Source organism: Oncorhynchus nerka, linkage group LG26 (assembly GCF_034236695.1).
Source record: "Oncorhynchus nerka isolate Pitt River linkage group LG26, Oner_Uvic_2.0, whole genome shotgun sequence".
NCBI classification, from domain to species: Eukaryota; Metazoa; Chordata; class Actinopteri; order Salmoniformes; family Salmonidae; genus Oncorhynchus; species Oncorhynchus nerka.
In genome coordinates this window covers 8,544,119-8,571,008 of record NC_088421.1, presented here as the reverse complement: position 1 = coordinate 8,571,008, position 26,890 = coordinate 8,544,119, and the positions used below count along the sequence as shown (strand labels likewise).

At 39.4% G+C, this 26,890-nt stretch overlaps 1 protein-coding gene across 1 annotated transcript in view; it reads right to left on the bottom strand.

Moving 5' to 3' along the window:
* The window catches only part of LOC115110181 (insulin-like growth factor 2 mRNA-binding protein 1), a 59,891-nt gene extending 49,435 nt beyond the window's left edge, over positions 1 to 10,456 (bottom strand). The window contains 2 exon segments of the mRNA XM_029635604.2: positions 8,539 to 8,599; positions 9,847 to 10,456. Of these exon segments, the coding sequence (XP_029491464.2) occupies positions 8,539 to 8,599; positions 9,847 to 10,021 (236 nt within the window). The 5' untranslated portion in view covers positions 10,022 to 10,456.
* Positions 10,457 to 26,890: the final 16,434 nt, after the last annotated feature.

Below are 26,890 nucleotides of genomic sequence, written 5' to 3'. Positions count from 1 at the left end.
GTTTATTATTCTTCATGTTAGGTAGTTATCTAGCTGTGGCCATCTGGCCAGTATCAACTATGGCTTTCTACAAAATAGCAACATTAGCGCAGCTTGCTATTATAGCTAGCTAACATTGGAATCTAGACCATAAAATAAGCTCCACACATAGACCTATATTGCCAACCAACGCTACTGTCACCTTCTGGTTTGGAGTATTTTAACAAGGCTGAGTGGCTGATGACTTCAAGGTCTTTGCTGGGTAAACACAAAAGTGACAATGTTCAGAGGTACTAAGTACTGTCGGAAGGCAAATATTTGACAAGCCTACCACAATGTCTGAGCTATAAGAAAGTGTTTCTCACACTTCAACTGTTCTTAGGAAACTATATTTAACTTTCATAATGAAGCTAGAGAAAGTTCGATAAAAAAAGTATATCTAAGATCATTTTTAAACATTGTACCGTTCACATTTTACAATGCAAACGAATTCCACATTGGTTCATTATCATCTAATTGTTTAGATGGGACGGTGAGGCGAGCCTCTGTCTGTCCACACAGGGACCGCTCAACTCTACCCCGGGGCCTCGCTGCTGTGTGTGTGTGTGTCCTCAAATGCTTCAAGATGGCCACCATTGTTCCTGTACCCAAGAATTCAAAGACAACTGAACTAAATGACTTTTGTCATCATGAAGTGCTTTGAGAGACTAGTCAAGGGTCATATCACCTCCACCTTACCGGCCACCCTAGGCCCACTTCAGTTTGCATACCGCCCCAACAGGTCTACAAACGATGCAATCGCCATCACACTGCGCACTGCCCTATCCCATCTGGACAAGAGGAATACCTATGTAAGAATGCTGTTCATTGACTACAGCTCAGCATTCAACACCATAATACCCTCAAAGCAATTGGGTCCTGGACTTTCTGATGGGCCGCCCCAGGTGGTGAAGTTAGAAAACAACATCTCCACTTCGCTGACCCTCAACACTGGAGCCCCACAAGGGTGCGTGCTCAGCCCCCTCCTGTACTCCCTGTTCACCCATGACTGCGTGGCCATGCACGCATCCAACTCAATCATCACGTTTGCAGATGACACAACAGTAGTGGGCTTGATTATCAACATTGACGAGACGGCCTACAGGGAGGAGGTGAAGGCACTCTGAGTGTTAGGAAAACAACCTCTCACTCAACGTCAACAAAACAAAGGAGATGATTGTGGACTTCAGGAAACAGAAGAGGGAGCATCCCACTATCCACATCGAAGGGACAGCAGTGGAGAAGAGAAGGTGGAAAGTTTTAAGTTTCTCGGCATACACATCACAGACAAACTGAAATGGTCCACCCACACATACAGTGTGGTGAAGATGGCGCAAGAGCGCCTCTTGAACCTCAGGAGGCTGAAGAAATGTGGCTTGTCAGTCAAAACCCTGACAAACTTTTACAGATGCACAATTGAAAGCATCCCGTTAGGCTGTATCACAGCCTGGTACGGCAACTGCACCCCCCTCAACCGCAAGGCTCTCCAGAGGGTGGTGCGGTCTGCACAATGCATCACCGGGGGCAAACTACCTGCCCTCCAGGACACCTACAACACCCGATGTCACAGGAAGGCCAAAAAGATCATCAAGGACAACAACCACCTGAGCCACTGCCTGTTCACACCGCTACCATCCAGAAGGCGAGGTCAGTACAGGTGCATCAAATCTGGGACCGAGAGACTGAAAAACAGCTTCTATCTCAAGGGCATCAGACTGCTCAACAGCCATCACTAACTCAGAGAGGCTGCTGCCTACATTGAGACCCAATCAGTGGCCACTTTAATAAATGGATCACTAGTCACTTTAAACAATGACACTTTAAATAATGACACTTTAATAATGTTTACATATGTTACATTACTCATATCATATGTATATAGTGCATTTTATACCATCTATTGCACCTTGCCTATGCTGCTCAGCCATCACTCATCCATATATTTATATGTACATATTCTCAGTCACCCCTTTAGATTTGTGTGTATTAGGTAGTTGTTGGGGAATTGTTAGATTACTTGTTAGCTATTACTGTACTGTCGGAACTAGAAGCACAAGCATTTTGCTGCACTCGCATTAACATCTGCTAACCATGTGTATGTGAACAATACATTTTGATTTGATTTGTGTAGGTGGGAAGGGTTGGTTTCCCTTGCATTTCAGTTGCAGCTCGGAAAATCCTGACTCTCGCACATATGGAGACAAATCCATTTGGCTGCACATTGATCCCAGCCGAGTGGATCGCTCTTTTCCCTGCTCCACCGCCATATAGGCTCTCCCATTCAACACAAAACCCAAAGATCTCCTCTTTTATTCTGTCTTTTCCCCCTGCCTTTCTTTCTTTTCACCCTTGGCTTCTTCCAGGTCAACAGTTCACATTTTTACCTAAATTTACGAGACACGTTGCCAATCCCCCTGCGTTTTTCCCACAGCAGCCATGGCTGGTTGATGTGTGTGTGTTGGGAGGGGGACAGGGTTGGGGTGGATTTAGAGGTTAGTGGTGTCCATGGCAAGTCCAAAGCTGCGAGAAGATCTGAAGGGAGTGGGACTCAGCCCCTTTAAAAACAGGACAGATGGTCCAAACCAGAGAGGGGGAAGAAGGCACATTAGCAAGGGGTTGGCAGTTTCTTAAAGAGACGGTGCACATTTCCCCCCAGCTAGCCCCCTCCAACAGATTCCCTTCCCTCTCTCCAATCCATACACACAGAAATGGACACGTCTCTCTCGCCATCTCCACAACCCACACAACCCCCCACTAGATTTTCATTCCTTCTGAAAGCCCATAAGGAAGTCCTTCGATGCAGCGCCCCTGCCTCTCCTCCCTCCACTATATTCCGCAACTGAAGCCCCGGAAAGAGAGCGAGCAGCTAATCATATGACCCTGTAGAGGAGCGTGCGTGCATGTATGCGACAGCTCTCTTTCTTTCTGTCTTTTGGTCTCACTTTCTCTCATTCACTCACTCACTCAGCCGCTCGCACTCACACTCATTCTCTTATTCTGCCTGGCTGGCAAAAAGTTATGTATCAGGAATGTAATAGAGCGCAGAACATGCCTTTCTGCTGTGGGTGTGTGAGAGGTCGGGTGTGTGTGCCAGCTGTGAGTGGATGTGTGTGTGTGTGAGAAAGAGCGAGGGAGAAGGAGAGGGAGGGAGCGAGGGACTGCCTTTTTGTGTGCTGCAGCGTCAACGGCCTCTCGGCGCTGCACACAGGTGTTCCAGCCAGCTGATTGGTCGCACCCCCTCTCTTACAACGCCCCCTCCCTCGCATTGCCTTTGGTAGTACAACAATCATGAGAGGAAGAAACTGAGTTTGCTGGCTGCTAGCTTGAGACAGGCAATGGGAGCAATACTACAGCACTACTACGTGCTTGATTGATGCAGATCAAGGATTTTTCATATGTGCCACATATTTCAAGGAAGTTTGTTAGCAACGCGGGAAAGAAAAAAACCCAATAGGACCTGTTTTGCATACACATTTTGACTCATTCTTTCGATGTACATTTCAAAGTAATTTCAAGCATTCTCAATGAAACTTTGTGAAACATTATTTGAATAATCATATACTGGGCTTTTCCCTCATAATAAAATCATACCTGGAAACTTTCTTCCCTCATTTAACACTACTTTTTTTTTTTAAAAGAGCACCAACATACTTTAAAACAGTAAATATGCAAATATGTTTATTGCAATCAATAGGACATCAGACAAACTAATACAATCAGTTCAAATTCTATAAAACCCTGAGGACAACATATTTTCTGCACATAAGCGCAACAGTAACAGAAAGTCATACTGGATGGATAGGAGACAAAATGGGAGGATAATTACAAAACAGTTCATATATATTTACAGTAATGAATGCAATCAGGAGTACAGAGGGCATGTTTTCTTTTCACTAAGCACTCCTGCAACTACCCTGCCCCCCAAATACAGATGTGCCCAAAGCATTCAATAGCCAATCCCTGCATCCCACTGGGCATAGACAAGTGGCCTGGAAGCCTGCAAACACTGGTCATGATGTCACAATAGGAAGCCAACCTTTCTTTTTTCATTTCAGGTTCTCTCAGGGTGGTGTTGGGTGATACTAGAGGAGGGGGGCGGGGGGTGATGTGGGGGTAGTAGTTGGCTATTGGAGATTTTTTTTTTTTTTACCAGCACCTGGCATTTAGGAGGGGGTCTGGAACTTCCCTTTGTTTCAACATCTCTCAGAAGTGTAGGCACATCAAAATAGGCCCAACACGGCGTTGCAAACGGCCATGCTCGAGCTAACGTAGCATTCCTCATTAAGCTTAAATCAGTGAAGCAGGGCCATGGGTTTGTGTGCAAGCGTGAGTGGAAGAGGTGTGGTACACACAAAAGCTGAACATACCCACACCAACACACATATATTAAAAGAGTAGTTCACTATTTTACAACTTGATGTTAGATGGTTCCTCACCCTGAAAGTAGGCTATGGGCCAAGAGAAACTGCAATCCAGGGTTCAGTTTTCTTTAAACAGCCACCCCAAACTTCAGCTACTCTTAGCCACCCGGGAACCGACCCTACTATCTTGGCATAGCAAAGAACAATGCTCTACCAACTGAGCTACAGAGGACCATGTGAGTATGTTTTTTTAAAGTATTTCCAGTATTTCACCTGAAATCAGTTCAAATCAACTCAATTTTTGGTTTGATGTTCCTTAAAGGTGATTTGGCCATTTAGAAAATGCTCACATGCTCCCATCCCTTCCATTGATTATTAGCTTGTGGTGGCTAAAGTTAGCTGAAGTTTGTAGTGGCTGTTTAATAAAGAGAACCGAACCATGGATTACAGTTTCTCCTGGCCCATAGACTAATTTCAGGCCCTGGAAGCATCTGACATCAAGTTGTAAAAATAGTGAACTACTCTTTTAAATCTGAAAATTCTGTTCATAATGTTCCAAAATGACTTTTTAGAGTTGTGGCAAGCCATGCCAAAAATATATAACACTTAACGTTTTGTGTGACCTCACCAAATTCCCATAGAAATGTGAGTAACAGATTTTTCATTCTCATTGGAAGCAAGTCTAAGGAGTGGTAGATCTGTTCTATGTGCATTATTTCTATGCTTCCCGTTCTTAAGTTTAATTTTTGGCTCTTTTACTTTCGGTTTTGTACACCATCTTCAAACAGCTGAAAATACAATATTTTTGGTTATTAAACATATATTTCATGGCGGTTTAGATGTTACATTGATTCTCTACACTTGCTTGTTAAACTGAAATCAGGCGAACTATTAGAATTTTAGCAACCAGGAAATGGTGGGGCAATTTCTACATATTGCACCTTTAACTTTCTCATCTCAAACAAAGTCTCCCATTTTTTCTCAAGACTTCAGACACAAACTAGGAGTTGTCACAACAGCTTAATTCTAATAGTAAGTAAGCGTTTCACTGTTAGTCTACACCTGATGTTTACGAAGCATGTGACAAATAACATTTTATTTGATTTTGTAGTACATTTCAATGCCCAGGGCCACATCAACAGATTACTTGCAGGGGAGGGGGTTCCCTCTCTGCATACATTTCTAATTTATAGTGTATGCACTTATGTCAGGCGGGACAGAGTTATGTCTGAAGATCCTTCCTCTATCACCCCTCCCCCTCTCACCTTTCTCTCTCTCTGACACACAACCACAACTCTACATCGCACACTAGGTTCTACTTCACTCACAGGCTTAAGTCCACCTCAATACTTAGGACGCTGCAGAAAGGACATGGCTTGTGAAGATATATATTTGTGTTAATCAACAAGACTGGCAACATAAGCCAATACAAAGAAACAATTATAAATACACAATATAGTTTGAATATTGGAGAGTTGCCTAATTTAAGCACTAGTGTGCAGAAAACAAACTAGATCAAGATAATATGCTGAAGTGATTTTAAGTAGCCTATAGTGAGTGGCACGTAGAATAGATATTTGTCAAAATGAGTTATTTTACAGTGGGCGAAATAAAATGGAACAATGGGTTGGTGTTGCACTCCAGTCACATGGTTTCTCAAGGAGAGGCATGAGCCAAAGGAGCAGAGTTTGAACCATTGTCTAATACCCCATAAAATGACCACTTTCTTCAAATTTTTTTTTTTTTACATTAAAGCCCCTATGTCTGGGCTTCTCATCAAAATCAAATGAGGCATTGCGAAGCATGTTTAATTGGAAATTTAAAACAACACAACTCAGCACAGGCTCCTGTGGTAGCGTTTGCAGAATTCCCAAATAATTGATAGGACTACAATTTATATGTTCAGGTGACAATGACAGAACTATAAAAATGTATTCACGTGAATTTAAATTCCTAACGCTGGTTTTAAAGGAATTTGGCCACCGCTAGTTGAGTTGTTGCGGCCATTTTGAGTGTCAGCAAGATATTAGGCCTAGTCGAAACATACATTTATAGCCTATGTTTAACTTCATGGTAAAGGCTATAAAGGCCTAAGATCAACAGAAAACAAAACTTAAACAGCTTTGCTACATTAATAGAGAGGAGTGCGTGCTTTGCAGCAGTGAATGACAGAAAGAAAGAACACCCTTTGCCATTCATGATGAGGATCGCCATTTTTCCCACTCAAGTGACGTTGGATGACTTCTCTCAGTGGGGGCGACCACGTGTTGTATATCACCAAAGGTAGGCCTCTCCAGTTCAAATCAAATCAAATTTTAATGGTCACATGCACATGGTTAGCAGATGATATTGGAAGTGTAGCGAAATGCTTATGATTCTAGATCCAACATTGCAGCAGTAACTAACAGGTAATATCTAACAGTTGTGACATATAGGCTATTCCATGGGCGAAAACCTCAACACAGCTATATTCTAACAGTTGCACTGAAATGTAGGCTATTGCAAGGGCGAAAACCTAAACTATATTTCTCTATGCCATTGAAGGGTGAACATACAGCCTCGTTCAAATTACCCCATAGGCCTATGCATATCCGTGAATTTGTTATACAGACAAAGGTTGTAAAAAGCCTATATGCATCAATTTAATGGTATAATTGTTGGTCCCATACAGACCTAGAATCCACCAATGAATGGCAGGCTATAACACATATTTCTATTATTATTGCAATACAGCCACGACTTTTCCTTGTCAGGGCTACGGTCTATTATAGACTTGAATGTAGTCTATACGTTTACATCAGCCTCCACACATACCGCTTTTACAGATAGGGCATAACATATGTTTCAACATATTAGTAAGTCAAAATAAATTGCCTTTGATTAAACGTTTTCTTGAAAAAAAGTCTGGTAAAAAAAAGGTGTGCCTACACCTGAATTAAAAACTCTTAGCCTAACCTCAAACTGTTACACCCTAATCTCAAACCCGTACTTTCGTAGACGAATAATTTCAAATAACCTACATGTGTTAAAAGGTTAATGGTAATGAATATTTGTTTGAAACTATTTTTAACTACGCTGAAATTTAGTAATATTTTTAACTGGGTCAACTGTAATGGAGGGAGGGCTCAATTGTCCCCATTTTGATATAGCATGTATAGACAGGATAAATAACCTAGGCTACTCAAATTATTTTTGACGAAATGTCCATTGACTTGATGTGAGTATTGCATTACATTTCAGCACAATATGTATTTACTGACATACACGTCTGTTTAATGACAAAATATTAATTAGACCAGAGCAAGAATAGGCATAGCCTATGCATGCACATATAACCATTTATTTTCTACATGATTAATAACCAGAAATAGTATTTTTCACATTTCTAACCCAGAGACCAAATTTATTGGAGATTCAACATTATAAAACAACGCCCAGACAACAACAAAACAACGTTCGTGTGCAATTAAAGCAAAAACGCAATTAAAAGGCTTCGCTCTTCATAACGAATAATCGCAATGCAACAAATTACTGAAGTTTCAGTAGTTGTCGTAACGTGATTTAAACCAATTTCAATCCCACATATTGACATAGCAACTCAATTGTCACTAGGCTGTGCATGACAATATAGTGCCAACATACACAACGTAACCACGTACCTAATGCCACTAAAGTAGCTGTGAAAAGTAGCTATGGCCTACACATTTTTTATAAATAAATAATTCTGCACACAGGAAGGCCTAGGCCTATGACAAGGCCTTCCGGAGGTGAAAATGAACATGAGGTATTTAAGTGATGACGTTGCAACCGATATTACCTTCACAGTGTCAAATAAGTGTCCCAGTAATTAATGGACAGCCTTCATTTTCGTTTTAAGAGTAGCCTTTAGTGCATACGTAGACAAGACTCGCGACACCACATACTCCACACATGAGTAGGCCACACCGTTTACAGCAATGTAATTAAAGAGTAGCCTAAATACAAAAACTTCATAAAAATACTAGATTTGCGAGTCTTACTACTACATCCACACACCAGGCATATAACTCGACATCTAATGCGTGCATTAACTTAAATAGCAACATGTCCCTTCTCCAGCTAAATCCATACATTAACAGATGCAACAACTGAAGTGTTATTGGGGGAGGGTGCTAAATACCTTTGCTTCTTAGGGACAGAGTGTTCGACCTCAATATGTTTCCCATGGAGCTCCACTTTACCTGTAAAATAAATGTTTATGTTGAAAAAAATGAGGCCATGTCCTCCATTCAGAGTGTAGACAGTGTATTGCATGTATTTGCCACATATAAATCATATTTACCATGTGACTGAGTTGTGTGTTGCTTAATTGTGTCTTATGTTGTCTAATAATTGTGTCTTATGTTGTCTAATATGCACTAATGCATGTTCAAAATAAGTAGTTAGTGCCCAATAACGCAATAGGCCTGTCATTGAAATATGATGGGCAAGAAGTTACCCTCCTGGCTCAAATGGAAAGCCATTCAACAATTGCGTTGTGAATTAACTCATCAACTACTATTTCACTTCCACACATTGTTGATCTTTTACAACTCATTCTTCCCAGTCCCTCATGTCATATAGAGTACAACAGAACACTTATAGTCCATTTGAAAAGGACATTGTCAAACATTTATTAAAAGCTGAAGATGCACATTTGCGTGCCCTAGAGTTCTTAGTGATCTATTTCAGGCATAACACACTTCGTGCTATATAGAACACATCACATGCTACATATGTAGGAAATCATGAAGATACATCTAAGGAAATCAAGCCTGTTCGTGACTTGTGAGAAGAATGGGGAAGTAATTTGGCAATGTAACGGTCAAGGCAATCAAAGCCATTAATCTATGAAAGAATAGTGTCGATATATGCTTTTAAACTACACATATAACGCATTTTTATCTTAGCTATAGTGGCCTTTTCGCCAAAAGGGGGAGGTGTAAGATTTGATTCTACAGCTCTACGGAGTACACAGAACCTAGTCATACAAGGCACCAGAGAGCAAGGCTTCGGTAAGTACAATAAAAACGTGTGGCCAAAAGGCTGAAATATAGGCATTTGGCTATCATATCCAGGACAAAACTGCGCTTTAGTGTATGTAAATAGACCTAAAATAGAATACGATTCGAGAAATCTGGATATCTTGATGTTCTCATTCAAATAGTTAGGCCTATGTGATGGGCCCCCTCTCCCTGTAAAAGTTGAGTATATTGTTGTTCGGCTAAGCACTTCATAAACCTCTTCTCGATTATTATAGGCCTATGCAACATATTTGCTACGAAGTGTCTCTTAATTATATCATGTCTTCTACTGGACAATTAGGATTGGGACGCGTGAGGGGAGTGGGCAAACCCTTATATATTTGAGCCTAGGTGGTTTCCCCATTGAATTAAATTACATAAAGGTACGACGCTATTGATGTGATCATTTACGTTCAATTACTTACCGGAAAATGCTTCAATGGCTTTCATAGCCCATTGGTCGTCCGGACAATCAACAAACGCGTAGCCAGTTTTCATAAGAAACTGCCCAGAGTAAGGAATCTTGTTGTCATCAAAGGTTTTAACCAAGTCCTCTGCAGTCACGTTTTCATTGAGATTTCCAATGTATAGCTTGTTCATGTTGAAAAATAGAGGTCCTCCAATTGAAATGAAAAAATCTGAGCAACAAAACTTTTTTTCTTTGAAAACGCAACGAGATAGATCTACCCAGGATGATCACAGGTTGAAAACACTTGCAAATGTCCACAAGCAGTAAAAGAAAACGAAATACATGTATTTTCAAAGTAAAACTAAAAGAAAAAGGAAAAAAAGTTTAAAGTAATGGTAATGTTGTAGTCTGATTAAGTCCAATATTGAAGTGGAGAAACCTTGACTGCAGCAACCCAAGCGAATGAATCGCACAATGTAGAATGGATCAATTTGAATTAATGTGATGGTGGTTATGGTGGAATAGTGGTAGAAGTATGGCGGGATCGGGAGAAATGTTTTCCTCTCTCTGCCCCTCAACCTCGAGTTGTACCCTGCACTGTCACAGATCCTTCTGCCTGGCGATGGCACCGCCTCTAAACCGACTCGAATTCACATTTTTTTTGTTTGCGAAGAGGAAACCACGTGGTATTGGAGTAGCTAGAGAAAGGGCCAGCCTCCTGGCGGCGTAGCTCACCAGATGAGTGTACGAAGCGAGCCTTCATGCTATGCCACCGTGCTGTGTGCGTATAGGCTTTATGCATACGTAGCTCACACATGCGCGAGTGTGCTGGGCATGTCTGATGTCTGCTGAATATCAGTCACCGGGAGGGGATACTTCCTTCAAGATGCGGATGTGTGTTTTGTCCTTTAAAAATATATAAATCATTCGCAGATTTTGGATATGAACATAATGGATGACTATTGTGTCGGACGTGTGCGAGTTGTGGTCTACTTTGTTTAATATCAGCTCTTAGCTCATATACCATTTGGTCAAGACATTCTCTCTTCAGCCCAGCTCTTGAAGTCATCCCGCCTCTCCAATGAAAATGCATTGTGATAAAGAATTTGGTCGCCAGGAGGATGTTACATGAATGTAAAATCATGAACTTCAAGTCATTTTCGAAAGTCTATAACAAAGGTTGTGACATGGGCAACGAGGCCAACATCAGTCAAGCAAGATACATTGTAACAAACTGCCGAGCGTGGAAGGAAATTGTTACATTGTATCATTGTTTAGGTTCATTGTTTCACTCGTAACATTGTTGCATTCGCCTGAAACTAGAAGGCCTCGCTGGAGCAACGATTCATTGGTTTAAGGTTATTCTTTGGCCATATAGCCAGCCTTACAAGTTTTCCGTTTTCATCATATTTCTGTATAGGGCTTTTAGGAAACTGACAGATCGCTGCACATGGTGTACACTACTCTACCAGGCAAAATACGCCCAATCCCCTGATTTAATTTTCAAAATGGAGGATCCAGTGGTGCAGGCCCCAAAAGCGCAAAGGGCAGCTTTTCATTGGAAGGGGAAATGGCAGAGCTTCTGCTGCAGTCAGTGTGCACAGTGTGCTCCACCGAAAGTCGTGTACTTCATAATGAACAGTCACGAACTTCGTGAGTTAAGTGTGTTTAATATAATAATTTAATTATCTCTGCAGACAGAACATAACTTTGAATAAATTATACGATAATGAATCTGCATTGAGGCATTTTGTTAACTACTGAGAGTGCAGCATATACTGTATTCAACGTGGCATATAGGCATACTGTATCGCTTTGTTGTAAAATGCCTTGCCTACAGACATTGGAGGGTTAAAAACTCAAAATCTTCCAACAATTTCATTATGCATAACACATGGCAACAGCTCACGTTATAACACAGGTGTTATGGAACGCTTGATTTGTGATGTATTAATTCAAATTAAAATGACAATACTATCACAATAATTAATGCTATACGAAGACGTGGGCTTGAGAACTAATCGCAAAATTATTTTTAGGCTAATGAAATGTTGTTAAAAAATGAATTACACATTTTGACTAAACCTTACAGTAGGCTAAGTTTCGCTTAGATGCATCTACTCTATAACCTATTTAATATTAATAACAGAATCTTTAGCCTATACCTCTTCAGCGTCACACAGTAAGTGCAGATAGAACAATGGCCGAATTGTACTGAAAGGAAACTGACAAAATTCTGTTTCAAATTAGCCACTAGTAAGCCTAAAGAATAGGTACTGTGTACTTACATAGTTATTATACCAAGAACTTGAAATTCCATGTAACCACATGATATACAGTACCAGTCAAAAGTTTGGACACACCTACTCATTCAAGGGTTTTCTTTATTTTGACTATTGTCTACATTGTAGAATAATAGCGAAGGCATCAAAACTATGAAAGAGCACATATGGAATCATGTAGTAACCAAAAAAAGTGTTAAACAAATCAAAATATATTTCTTCAAAGTAGCTACCCTTTGCCTTGATGACAGCTTTGCATGCTCTCAATCAGCTTCATGAGGTAGTCACCTGGAATACAGGTGTGCCTTGTTAAAATGTGATTTGTGGAATTTCTTTCCTTTTTAATGTGTTTGAACCAATCGGGTGTGTTTGGAAAAGGTAGGGTTGGTATACAGAAGATAGCCTTATTTGGTAAAATACCATGTCCATATTATGGCAAGAACAGCTCAAATAAGCAAAGACAAACTACAGTCCATCATTACTTTAAATCAAATCAAATGTATTTATATAGCCCTTCTTACATCAGCTGATATATCAAAGTGCTGTACAGAAACCCAGCCTAAAACCCCAAACAGCAGGCAATGCAGGTGTAGAAGCACGGTGACTAGGAAAAACTCACTAGAAAGGCCAAAACCTAGGAAGACACCTAGAGAGGAACCAGGCTATGAGGGGTGGCCAGTCCTCTTCTGGCTGTGCCGGGTGGAGATTATAAAATAACATAGCCAGGATGTTAAAATGTTCATAAATGACCAGCATGGTCAAATAATAGTAATCACAGTGAACAGGTCAGGGTTCCATAGCCGCAGGCAGAACAGTTGAAACTGGAGCAGCAGCACGGCCAGGTGGACTGGGGACAACAAGGAGTCATCATGCCAGGTAATCCCTGAGGCATGGTCCTAGGGCTCAGGTCCTCTGAGAGGGAGAAAGAAAGAGAGAATTAAAGAGAGCATACTTACATTCACACAGGACACCGGATAAGACAGGAGAAATACTCCAGATATAACAGACTGACCCCCGACACATAAACTACTGCAGCATAAATACTGGAGGCTGAGACGGGAGGGGTCAGGAGACACTGTGGCCCCATCCACTTTAAGACATGATGGTCAGTCAATCCAGAAAATGTAAAGAACTTTCTTCACGTGCAGTCGCGAAAACCATCAAGCGCTATGATGAAATTGGCTCTTGTGAGGACCGCCACAGGAAATACCCAGAGTTTCCTCTGCTGCAAAGGATAAGTTCATTAGTGTTACCAGCTTCAGATATTGCAGCCCAAATAAATGTACACAGACACATCTCAGCATCAACTGTTCAGAGGAGACTGTGTGAATGAGGCCTTCATGGTTGAATTGCTGCAAAGAAACCACTACTAAAGAACACCAATAAGAAGAAGATACTTGCTTGGGCCAAGAAACACAAGCAATGGACATTAAACTGGTGGAAATCCTTTGGTCTGATGAATCCAAATTGTAGATTTTTTGTTCCAATCGCCATGTCTTTGTGAGACGCAGAGTAGGTGAACGGATGATTTCTGCATGTGTGGTTCCCACCGTGAAGCATGAAGGAGGAGGTGTGATGGTGTGAGGGTGCTTTAATGGTGACACGGTCTGTGATTTATTTAGAATTCAAGGCACACTTAACCATCATGGCTACCACAGCATTCTGCAGCGATACGGCATCCCATCTGGTTTGCGCTTAGTGGGACTATCCTTTGTTTTTCAACAGGACAATGACCCAACACACCTCCAGGCTGTGTAAAGGCAATTTGACCAAGAAGGAGAGTGATGGAGTGGTGCATCAGATGACCTGGCCTCCACAATTACCCGACCTCAACCCAAATGAGATGGTTTAGGATGAGTTGGACCACATAGTGAAGGAAAAGCAGCCAACAAGTGCTCAGCATATGTGGGAACTCCTTCAAGACTGTTGGAAAAGCATTCCAGTTGAAGCTGGTTGAGAGAATGCCAAGAGTGTGCGAAGCTGTCATCAAGGCAAAGGGTGGCTACTTTGAAGAATCTAAAATCAAAAATATATTTTAATTTGTTTACCACTTTTTTGGTTACTACATGATTCCATGTGTGTTTCAAAGTAAAAATAAAGAAAAACCCTTGAATGAGTAGGTGTCCAAACTTTTGACTGGTACTGTATCTTCACTATTTATCTTTTACAAAACGTTTTACAAACACACAAATGCACATAATGAAAGTCAGTTTAAGATATAAAACTGTAAAAGACAAAAGGAACATATATTTTGAAAGTACATATGGCCAAAACATACCATAACATTAGAAAAACAACATAGGCAAACACTTACAATACAATAATGCACAAAACAATAGAATAATGAACACATTGGGATAATTGAGTTGATAATGAGGACTTGTACTTCACACCAGATTAAAAAAGATTCACAAAGACTAATGTATGGAGGAACTGCAACAGCCTAGTACATGCACTGTTTATGTTGAAAGCTATGAACAATGGCACCAGTCACTCAACAAAAACAAATGGTTGATGTCACTAAATATTGAGTCAACCCATATGTTTGGTGTTGTATCATTGATGTAATTTGTAGGGTGCAAAAATAATTAAAATTCTAGAACAAACTGCCTGGTCAAAGCTTAATTGGTTCAGTGGTTCCTATACTCTTATAAACTCAGCAAAAAAAGAAACATCCTTTTTTCAGGACCCTGTCTTTCAAAGATTATTCGTAAAAATCCAAATAACTTCACAGATCTTCATTGTAAAGGGTTTAAACACTTTTTCCCATGCTTGTTCAACGAACCATAAACAATTAATGAACATGCACCCGTGGAACGGTCGTTAAGACACTAACAGCTTACAGATTGTAGGCAATTAAGGTTATGAAAACTTAGGACACTAAAGAGGCCTTTCTACTGACTCTGAAAAACACGTGGCAGACCACGTGTAACAACACCTGCTCAGGATCGGTACATCCGAACATCACACCTGCGGGACAGGTACAGGATGCAACAACAACTGCCCGAGTTACACCAGGAATGCACAATCCCACCATCAGTGCTCAGACTGTCCGCAATAGGCTGAGAGAGGCTGGACTGAGGGTTTTTAGGCCTGTTGTAAGGCAAGTCCTCACCAGACATCACCGGCAACAATGTCGCCTATGGGCACAAACCAACCGCCGCTGGACCAGACAGGACTGGCAAAAAGTGCTCTTCACTGACGAGTCGCGGTTTTGTCTCACCAGAGCTGATTGTTAGATTTGCGTTTATCGTCAAAGGAATGATCGTTACACCGAGGCCTGTACTCTGGAGCAGGATCGATTTGGAGGTGGAGGGTCCGTCATGGTCTGGGGCGGTGTGTCACAGCATCATCGGACTGAGCTTGTTGTCATTGCAGGCAATCTCAATGCTGTATGTTACAGGGAAGACATCCTCCTCCCTCATGTGGTACCCGTCCTGCAGGCTCATCCTGACATGACCCTCCAGCATGACAATGCCACCAGCCATACTGCTCGTTCTGTGTGTGATTTCCTGCAAGACAGGAATGTCAGTGTTCTGCCATGGCCAGCGAAGAGCCCGGATCTCAATCCCATTGAGCACGCCTGGGACTTGTTGGATCGGAGGGTGAGGGCTAGGGCCATTCCCACCAGAATCGTCCGGGAACTTGCAGGTGCCTTGGTGGAAGAGTGGGGTAACATCTCACAGCAAGAACTGGCAAATCTGGTGCAGTCCATGAGGAGATGCACTGCAGTACTTAATGCAGCTGGTGGCCACACCAGATACTGACTGTTACTTTTGATTTTGACCCCCCCACCTTTGTTCAGGGACACATTATTCCATTTCTGTTAGTCACATGTCTGTGGAACTTGTTCAGTTTCTGTCTCAGTTGTTTAATCTTGCCATGTTCATACAAATGTTTAATGTTAAGTTTGCTGAAAATAAATGCAGTTGACTGTGAGAGGACATGTCTTTTTTTTCTGAGTTAACTTAATGTTAACGGGTTATTCAGTCTGGTACAATGTGGAAGTCTTAGTCACTAGGGAATTGAAGTTGTAACCCAGGAGGTTGCTACATTAGGTCAAATCACAAGATATTTAACATAAATTGCAGAAAATACCCCGAGGGCAACAAAATAAATAACTCAAACTACTTTTAATGGTCTAAATGGAAAGGTTGCAAAGTCATGTTTTTTTGCTTATGTCTTGTGCACTCACTAAAAAGATAAATGCAGGTATTATGGAGACCCACACACAACTGTGCATGATAGGGAACTGGTATGTACAGATGTAGGATCTTAATTTGATCAATCTGTTGCAGGAAAACTTTCCTGCAATGCAGGCAATTTAAAACGTGTAGTGTATTTGAGGTTAAAAACGGCTTCTGAAATCTGTAATTTCCTCTGAAATTTCAGACTTGAATTTTCCCTTAAGAAAAATGTATTAAACTCTATAAAAATGTACATTGATTATAAATCAACATAATAATTCACATTTCCTGTTGCTGCAGTATCATTTTTCTGATGGCTCTAATTAAGATGTATGGGATCACTGGTATGTAAAACACACACTGGTAATGGAATACATTGAACCCAGCTAAAAAGTTTGATAACTTAATGAAACAAATGAGGTTCTGATAACTTCATCAACAAATCAAATTTAATTTTTCACGTGTGCCAACAGGTGTAGACATTACAGTGAAATGCTTACCTACGAGCGCTTTCCCAATGACGCAGAGTTAAAAAGTAATTAAAAAAAGAAAAAGTTGCAAACAATAAAATAACGAGGCTATATATAAGGAGTACCGGCACCGAGTCAATTTGCAAGGGTAGGAGGTAGTTGAGGTAATTGAGGTAATATGTAGGGTAAACGTGGGATAACTATCCCCCTGCGGTAGATGCCCCCAGCCCTATAATTCTCACAGAAACCACTTTGTTGTCTATTTTTCACTTTCCCTGGCTGCCACTACTGTTGCTTAACTAAAAATATTATCTGTTTCATCCCAAAAATGTAAGCCATTCTAACAAAACGATTCTGAGGAAAATGATTATAATAATTTTTGTTGGGTCTGTTGGAAATTCGGAGGTAATTTGATCTAATATTCATCATTTAGAAAAAAGTTATATCTAAATTATGAATATTATATATATATATATATATATATATCATCTAATATATACACTTTATATATATATATATATATATATACAATTGGGAAGCTTAAATATAAATAATCCACTTGTTTTGAGATAAAAATTGTAATTAGCTTTTAATAAACCAGTAATATTTAAGGCAAGTGTGTTGGGGCTAACATTGGATTTCCCCCCCTTACATTAAAACCTCATCATAGTGAGGATATTAATAGTGAGATGTGCAATGGCATTTTGTTTCAATGTTTTGATTTTAGACTTTTAAGAGTTAATTACTAAAAAATGTCCAAATAAAATGTATAAAATAGAGTTTAACACACTAATCTTTGGGGGGGGGGCAATACCTGTTAATTAAATGGAAAACGTTAAATTAAATAACTACAACATTGTAGCCCCTTAATTCCCTCCATAACTTGCTTGCCTTAGTATGACCATAATTCACATACCTCATTTTTACCAAACATTGCTTTTTTTGGATGCCAAGCAGTTGCCATACCAAGCGGTGATGCAGCCATTCAAGACCCTCTGGATGGTGCAGCCAACATATTGAAAATCAAGATAATTTTATTGTCCATTGTCCACGAATGTTCAACAAAAAGATGTGTTCTACTTTATCCCAACCCCTCCGAAAGACACCCATAGCGTACACACACAGAGGGTGGCGAGGTTAAAGCAGAGGGTCAGCCATAGTACAACACCCCTGGAGTAGTTAAGGGAGTAAGTGCCTTGCTCAAGTGCACAACGGCAGGAGACGGCATCTAGGATACAGGAGTACCAGTGCTTTTGCTGTACAGAATCCCCTCTTGTGCTTTTCAACCATCTCTCTGCTGCTATATGAGTGAGGGGGACACTGACGATAACTTTGTTATAGAGGTAACAACAGAGAATGCTGTTCAATCAGTGCTATGCACGGTCAATTACTAACTCTGGCACCCCAATGAAAAGTTTTTCTACATACAAAAACAGTTATGTCAGTTGATGCCTGATGGCACATCATAAGGGCATCCATTGTTGGGTGTTCCAAATCCTCATTCCTCTTCACTGCTATTTCACTGGTCTACCAGCAACATGACTGTCTGTGTAACAGCAGCAGGTAGCCTAGCAGTTAGAATTTATGGGCCAGTAACCGAAAGTTAGCTGGTTCGAATACCCAAGCTGCACCTATGTAACAATGAAGCATAACTATTTTGTATATATATATATGGGGTTTAAAGGGTGTTGTGTGGGTTGCTGTTTACATTGTGGGTTAAAAGCTATGCAGATGGGAGAGTTATGGACGTGCTGTGCAAAACAAAAAACACCCACTTCCTACTTTGACTTTCACCAAATCAGCTCAACTCCCCTTCTTCACTGGTAGTGGTGGTTGTGTGTATGTATGTTTTGGGGGGAGGTGCAAAGAAGGAGGTCAAGAGGTTAGGATAAGCAGAGGTTAAATTGGGCGGGAATGCAGAACTAGAAGAATGGTGTCTCACCACTTTTTGCATGATGGGAAAAACCTAGTAAACAGTGGTGATGTAATACCAAACTGCATTTATAAATTGAGCCATTAGTTAGGTTGGCTGCTATACCGTCAAAATACCATGGAATGATTAGGTGTACTATCCTAAAAATACCATGGAATGATTAGGTGTACTATCCTAAAAATACCATGGAATGATTAGGTGTACTATCCTAAAAATACCATGGAATGATTAGGTGTACTATCCTAAAAATACCATGGAATGATTAGGTGGAATACCCTCAAAATACCATGGAAATCCCTGTGACACAAACGTAATATTGTTGAATTAAAAAAGGGCGAGACTCCCATTTCCAAGTTACACTGCCTAACACACAACATATTTGTAAGGAGAACTTTGTGGATGGAAAGAACAGCTTGCAAAACATTGATGGACCAAAGGCGATGAAAGAAAGTTCAACTGTATTAATCTAACATGGTAGCTAGTTTCTTTTGAGTTTGAACTAACTGTATCCTTGTCACTCCACCTGTCTTGCAAAGCGATGTCCTCTCAACCACTTTCTATGGACCCTTTTCTGATTTCTCTGTATTCTCCATTTTATATCTGAGATAGACAGACATCTAAGTAGGAAACTAAAACCTAAGCTGCATGAAACATACGCAGTGGGTCAGCAACGAGGAAGGTTGTATGGAGTTCAGCAATCGTACAAGGTCTTACCGCGTTCCCACTCTTACACTGGTATAATGGCTGCATGGTACATGAGTAAGAATGTTTCTATTCAATTATGCTTCTATTCAATGATTCAATGATGTTGGTGATACTATATTTACCAAGATGTCCTCTCTTTTTGTTGTTACATTTAATGAAAATGTAGCTTCATAAGCTACAGCATAAACCTTTGGGCTCACATAACATAACATCAGTGGTGTAAAGTACCTAATTAAGTAAAAATACTTTAAAGTACTACTTAAGTAGTTTTTTGGGGTATCTGTACTTTACTATTTATATTTTACTTGTACTACATTCGACTACATTCCTAAAGAAAATATGTACTTTATACTCCCATACATATTCCCTGACACCCTAAAGTACTCATTACAAATGCTCTGGCAGGACAGCAATATGGTCCAATTGACAGACCTATCAATATAACATGTCATTCCTACTGCCTCTGATCTGGCGGACTTACTAGACATGTCTGAGTGTTGGAATGTGTGTCCCTGGCTGTCCGTTAATAGAAAAAAAACAAGAACATTTTACAATCTGGTTGGCTTAATATAAGCATTTACTTTTTACACCTTCTCAAGTATGACTATTGAGTACTTTTTCCACCACTGTACTTAAGTACATTTAAAACCAGATTGTTAATACTTTTACTCAAGTACTATTTTACTGGGTGACTTTAATTTTTACTTGAGTAATTTCCTAGTAAGGTATCTTTACTTTTACTCAAGTAGGACAATTGAGTACTTTTCCCATCACTGCATAGCCTCTGCATAAAACGGTTCAAAGTACAATTTTTAGAGGCATCAAAACACGAGGTGATCTTGGTAGTTAATGAAAATAAATGGAAAGAAGATGTGATGAAGATAGAATAGTTTAGTTAGAAGCAATTCCAGTAAAGTAATAGTAGTAATAATAATATCTGTCATGTATTTCCACAAAAAACAGCTGCAGTTGATGAACCGTCTACTGATCATTGATCAAATTAGGTGAGAAAAAACCACAGCTCAAGAGAATTCAAATGCAATTTTCTCAATGAAGATGAGACTGCATGCCAACAAGGACACGAGGCTACGCTGCTGCTGCTCTACCTAAGAGGCAGTACCGGACGGCCACCCAAAACGGTTTGTCAGTTTGTCTTTAGAGTGTGTTCTACACTACACTTGTTTTCGTGGCATAATCATAACAAGAGATTGATACCTAGAAGAAAAGACATGTAGTAAACACAGTGAAGCGTTATTGTAAATAGCCAAGAGGGACACCATGTTGACATGCAAGACACAATCAAGAGCCGGAAGGGAAGTGACATGCTGCAAACATGGTATTACATTTTAGAATGTAAAGTATTGTCTGCGATTTAGGCGGAACACCTGAGGGGAGAACACATTGGTTCAGCATCTATCCAATATTGTCACAGAACACATCATCTTGTATTTATCGTTTCCACCTTTGGAGAAGATACATGAAACATCCAATGAGAATGTGCCATATGTACCATCACAGTGATGGCTCTTTTTGATACCAGTAGAGGTTGACTGACTGGAGATGGAGTGTTTACGTGCTAGCATAGCCTACACAGCCAAAATATCCTAAGATATAAAGAAAACTTAATTCATACAGTCTTACTGGCATTGTGACCCTGGATATTCATATACGCTGTCATCTACAACAGATACATACTACTATAGTATGTAAGGATTCCAAATGTAGTTTAGACAATGCTTGACTATACACATCAGGTGTATGTCTGTGAATTGGTTCAATCTGCGTAAGGTAATGATGATGTTTATCATTCTCATTCCCACATAATGCACTATTTTTGACCAGAGCCATATGGGTCCTGGCCAAAAGTAGTGCACTATAAAGGGAATAAGGTGCCATTTGGGATGCATCTGCAGCTATATTACATCATCTGTTTGATTGAGGACCCCCGTCCTATTCCAGATGTACTTATCTCAGGGGACAGTAGGACTCATTAGAGTCCTAAAGTGTGCTACCTTTTCAGAGTTTTGTATACAATATCAATGGTATCAGGGTGCTGTTTGTTAAGTGTTGTTTCTTGTTTGTGTTTTCCCTCTGGTTGTCAGTCACTCTTACTTCTGTGGTACTACACACTTCCTAATGTGAAGGTTGGCTACATGAATGTAATAAGAATACATGGTAGTGTGCTTTCGGGAACATTTTTTGTGCAGTTTAAATTTCCATGGTGACTTACGTTTCTACCCATTTAGAGAATTACAGTGTTAAGTGAGAATGTGGCCAGATTTAGTATATGGCATTTTTTTCTCCAATTTGAATGTCAAATCAAACTGGAAGTGAGGATGCTAGTCTAAAATGTATTAAAACATCAGCTTTAAAGTCTGGAACCAAACTTGTAATGTTACAGAGTAGTTATGGCTAAAAGGGTATTACATTCCTGTTCTTCAATAAGCCTGAAACAGGCGTGGGTGTATAAACATTATTCAAAAGTGTGTCTTACTTGATACAGCATTTGTGGAACTAAAACATAAAAATATATATATTTTGCAAGGCACATATTTAGGAAAATAAGTCCAAGAAGTTCACAGTAAATTCAGACAGAAGTTGAACAACAACAACATTATGAAGGTTATAAAGTTTCATGCTTTAAAAGATTTACAACTAAATATTTGTGAAAAAGTTTAATTCAACCTCAATTTCATGACAGGAAAAACTGCTAAAACTCTATAAACATTTCAGTCAATTTGATCCATGTTTATAACAACGATACAGAAAAACAAAGACTTATTTATGATACTTCATAATTCTGTTCATTACAGAAACAAAGACAACTTTGGCAGATGAACAGTTACTAAACACGTTTTTAGTAACATTAAGGGATGTATTTTGTAATTGAATTGTACTCAAAATAATCATGTTAGAGACTTATTACTATTCACCAAATATATTCTTACGCAATTTATATATATCAAAACATAATTTGAGGTTATTGTATTCCCTATGAGAGATATTAGTCAGTGATCAAAACATTGTTATATGATATTTTAGGTAGAAGGACAAGGTAGAAATTACTAGGTTTGTTCATATTAAGTCAAAGGCTACGAAACCGAAGTAAATAAAAACGTTAAAAAATGTACTTATTGAAAATCTTAGTAATTCTTACCATTGACTTGTTCAGAAATGTCTCATGTGTCGTTCTCTGATACGATAGTTTCTGTTGTTTCAGTCAATGCTCAAAATGGAGCGAGAGAGAGAGAAAGAGGGAGAGCGAGGGAAAGAGAGAGAGAGAGAGAGAAAGAGGGAGAGCGAGGGAAAGAGAGAGAGAGAGAGAGAGAGAGAAGAGGGCAAAGTTATTTCCGACGAGAAAAGCGCCAACAGGAACAAAAAAAAACACTGAGTTATTCCCTGAACGAATATGAAAATAAATAAACGGTGTTCAGTTATTTTTTTCAATATCCCCAAGTTTTCGGTAGCCTAATTGCAATAGCCACTTTCAATCTATTATGAACTTGCCTTGCTCAAAACACGAATGGCTTAAATATTTCTTTGAAAATCACAAATAGTTTTGATTTGGAATTTTTGTGCATGTGATTTTGTTTGCTACTTCATTAACCCATAATCTATTGCTTGTTTGTCATATTATCTAGCAATATCAGCAAATCTGCCCGATATTCCAATCATTAATCAATTGCTACAGAAGATCTTTAAGAACATAAACAGTTCTGTGTTCAGAAGAATGATCGATCAAGAGGTGGTCCTAGACGTGTCACCCACCCAGATTGTTCTGCTCGTAGCTACCCCCACCAAGTGGACACGCTGAGATAACGCATTGCATGTGCACATAAATGAACTAAAATGGTTCAATTGTATAATGTTTTTCCTCAACTCAAAACATAACCCACCATGAACATTATTTTTATATTGTATTATCCTTCATTAAACAGTAATCCGTTAACAGGCCTGTAAGGGAAATGATCAAATCATCATAGAATACTAAACTTTATTTTCAAATTAAGATGTTTTTTTATACTGAATGCAGGCTACTGCAGCGAAGTACACATTTGAAATACAATAGCCTACCAAACAATATAAAATCAAACATATAAAATACATGCACATATAGGCTACATTGTTACATATGCTGGCTAAAGCCAAACTATGATTTCTTCAGCATATCGAAGTAGCTTATCTCTTTTCAAACATGACTAGAGGCTGACTGCAATGATGTTAGCTTACTTCCACGGGAATATTTCACAACAAATGTAATAATTAACTGTTGTGAACTATCTGGTTAAATCCCTTTGTATTTTAAATGTATTCAATTTATTAGAAGCTATCACAGAACATCTTTTTTGAGTCATCGTTCATTATTGTGTTATAAAATTGTTAACTTATGTTTTGGAACGATAGAACAATTCTTCACATTTCTCATCAACAGTTCTATTGAAAGCGCAAACGAAAAGCTATCGAAAAGGCATATAATTACAAATCAACGCTCACCTTAAACGAATCAGACCATCACAAGGGAAAACATGACATGAAATAGCTTTCCAGGTGTAAGTGTGAACATGTCATTGAATACACCTTTGTTTTCTTTGATTTTCTATTGTATAAATTGTGTAGTAATTATAATGATAATAATATAAATAATAGGATACAAATGATATACTACAATAGACATCTGAAATAGTGTCAAGACTGCCTACTAACTTAACAATTCATGTTTGCAGAGTATATTCCGTTTGAAATTCAACACACATGTCATATGAATAATTACAAAACAAAACTCAAGAGACTTGATCAGTTACTACATCGAAAAAACAAGGAACGGTATGGCGCGACCTCGAAGTTATGCTTTGGAAGCCCATCAGTATCATATTGAATCTTGTACAATTTCGAAATGACAAAAACATACTGGATCCCGGTATCAAAATTGACTCAATTCTTTCAATATACTGTATTTCATACCAATAATCTATGTTGTTGTCGGTTGGGATGCAGCTACCTGTTGAGTTGAAAGAAAGCGCCTCCCGCCCATCTCAATAATAGGCAGTGTGTGAGGGAGGGTCGATAGAATGAAGGTATTTGGTCCGTCAGATAGAAGGAGCGTTTACTAATCCAACATTATCACGATTGAAGATGAATACTGTATAAAACGTATGTCAAAAAGTCGTTTTAAAAATGTATAAATTAAATAGGCCTATAGAACAATAGCAACATGTTATTCGTGGAGGAGACAACTGGAGAGAATGACTGTCTCACATTAAGCTGTCATCAACTAATGTACTAGTCTATCAATCACAAATGTTTCATCATGAAGTTGTGGCTTTCTATATGGTTTCATCAATAGTTAAGATCAATAGTCTTTTTTTTGGTCTGAATTCAATGTTTTAATCCTCTTTTAAACTGTTAATATAACTACAAATGAGAAAAGAAAAACATAATTAGAAATAATCAATAAATAAAATCTGTGAAACTCTAACAGATGAAAGCCTTACTGCCTGTGCCTGACAAGCACACAACATTGCCCAAAGTCTAAGAAAGAAAATAATGTATTCATAAAACGTTATTTTACGTAGTCCAAAGCAGGCTACCCTCAGAATAGCCAACATTTCAACATTTATCCAGTAGTCCCTTATCTCACATGATGGAATGCTCTCATTTTAGTCAAGTCTCACATGTAGCATAGATTCATGTAATTCCTGTGTATTGATATACATAGTGAAGTTAAAGAGAGGCACAATTTTGGATTTAGAAGTTATTTTACCCAGTCTGATAAACACTCCAAACAGCATACCCGACCGCTTGGAGGTATCTGCATGGTCCTAAAGCGCACCAGAGCTCATTTTGTATCTCATTCCAATCATAAAACTGGGGGGGGGGACAAAATTATTGGCACCCTTAATAAAGATGAACAAAAAAAGACTGCATAAAATAAATTATACAAATACTGAGCTACTGTATTTTGTATGCCCACATTTGTATTTTATACTAATACAATTGCTCAGAAAGAGATGATGTTTAACAAGTAATACTTTTTTTCTCTCAATAAGATAGGATCAAAATGATTGTCACCCATGTTTTCAGTACCTTTCAATACCTCACCTTGCAAGGATAACGGCACTGAACCTTTAAAAAAAATGGAGAACACATTGGGACCATTCTTCCATACAGAATCGTTCCAGGTCATTGATATCCGCTTATAGTCCATGCTCAGTTAAAACCACAAGTTTTCAATGGTGTTCAAGTCCGGAGACTAAGATGGCCATTGCACAATTAAGATTTTGTGGTCAATTAACAATTTCTTTGTGGATTTTGTTGTGTCCTTGGGGTTATTGTGTTGCTGGAAGATCAAGTGTCAGCCTCCTGGCAGAGGCAACCAGGTTTTTAGCTAAAAGGATTCCTTAATTGACATCCACGTCATCGGCGCCTGGGGAGAAATTATTGTTGGGGGTTAACTGCCTTGTCAAGGGCAGAACGGCAGATTCTTCCACCTTGCTGGCTCGGGGATTTGAACCAGCACCTTTTAATTAGGAGTGAACACAACCAATCTTACTGTCAAACAAAAAGTGTAATGACATTCAGCAATTGTCATTGGGTCTTCACTCTTGCACCCTGAATTTATTGATTTGTCTTGCTGACAGAAGGACCTTTTTTGTAAAAAGAAAAGTTGGGACACCTGAAAAGGGGCTGAGATACGGGACTGTCCCGGGTGCAGTCACATTGGGGAAAAAATGGTTTAAACCATGACAGAGGTGGGGGTGTTCATTTATTTTGGAATAAGCATTTATTTTAATATTTACCACTGTCGCAGTACAAGTTACATTTTAACAAATAGGAGAATGGTTAAATTAGCATTCATTATTTAGAGACCTCCCCAAAGTTTGACTTTGTTGCATTTAGGAGGACTCATGTCTCATTCAGGGGGTCGGAGTTTGCTAAATAGCATTGGCACTTGGATTGGAACCGGTCAGATGACAGGAAAAATAAGCTCTTTGACCACCGACACCAGTGGTGGGTTTGGTGACGAAATTCATAAGCAGAAAAGAACCACATATCTACTGTAAAATATGGTGGTGGATCTTTGATGTTATGGGGCTATTTTGCTTTCACTGGTCCTGGGGCCCTTATTAAGGTCAACTGCATCGTGAACTTTACCCAGTACCAGGACATTTTAGCCAAAAACCTGGTTGCCTCTTGATGGACGACTCAAAGTGAATTCTTCCGCTGCTCTATGATTGCAAAACGTTTGTGGGAGTGGCTAGGTGTTTGCCCAGAGCAATGTGGTTGGGTAGCCAGGCAAGGTTGCTCAAACTTAGCCTCAAGTGGATCTTCCAGCAAAGACAATAACCCCAAGCACACATCAAAATCCACAAAGAAATTGTTAATTGACCACAAAAAGCAACATAATTTCAGAACTGACTACATATGGGGCTTACGGGACTTGTAGTCCTCCTTGGTACTGAATGCCTATAAAATTGTCACTATT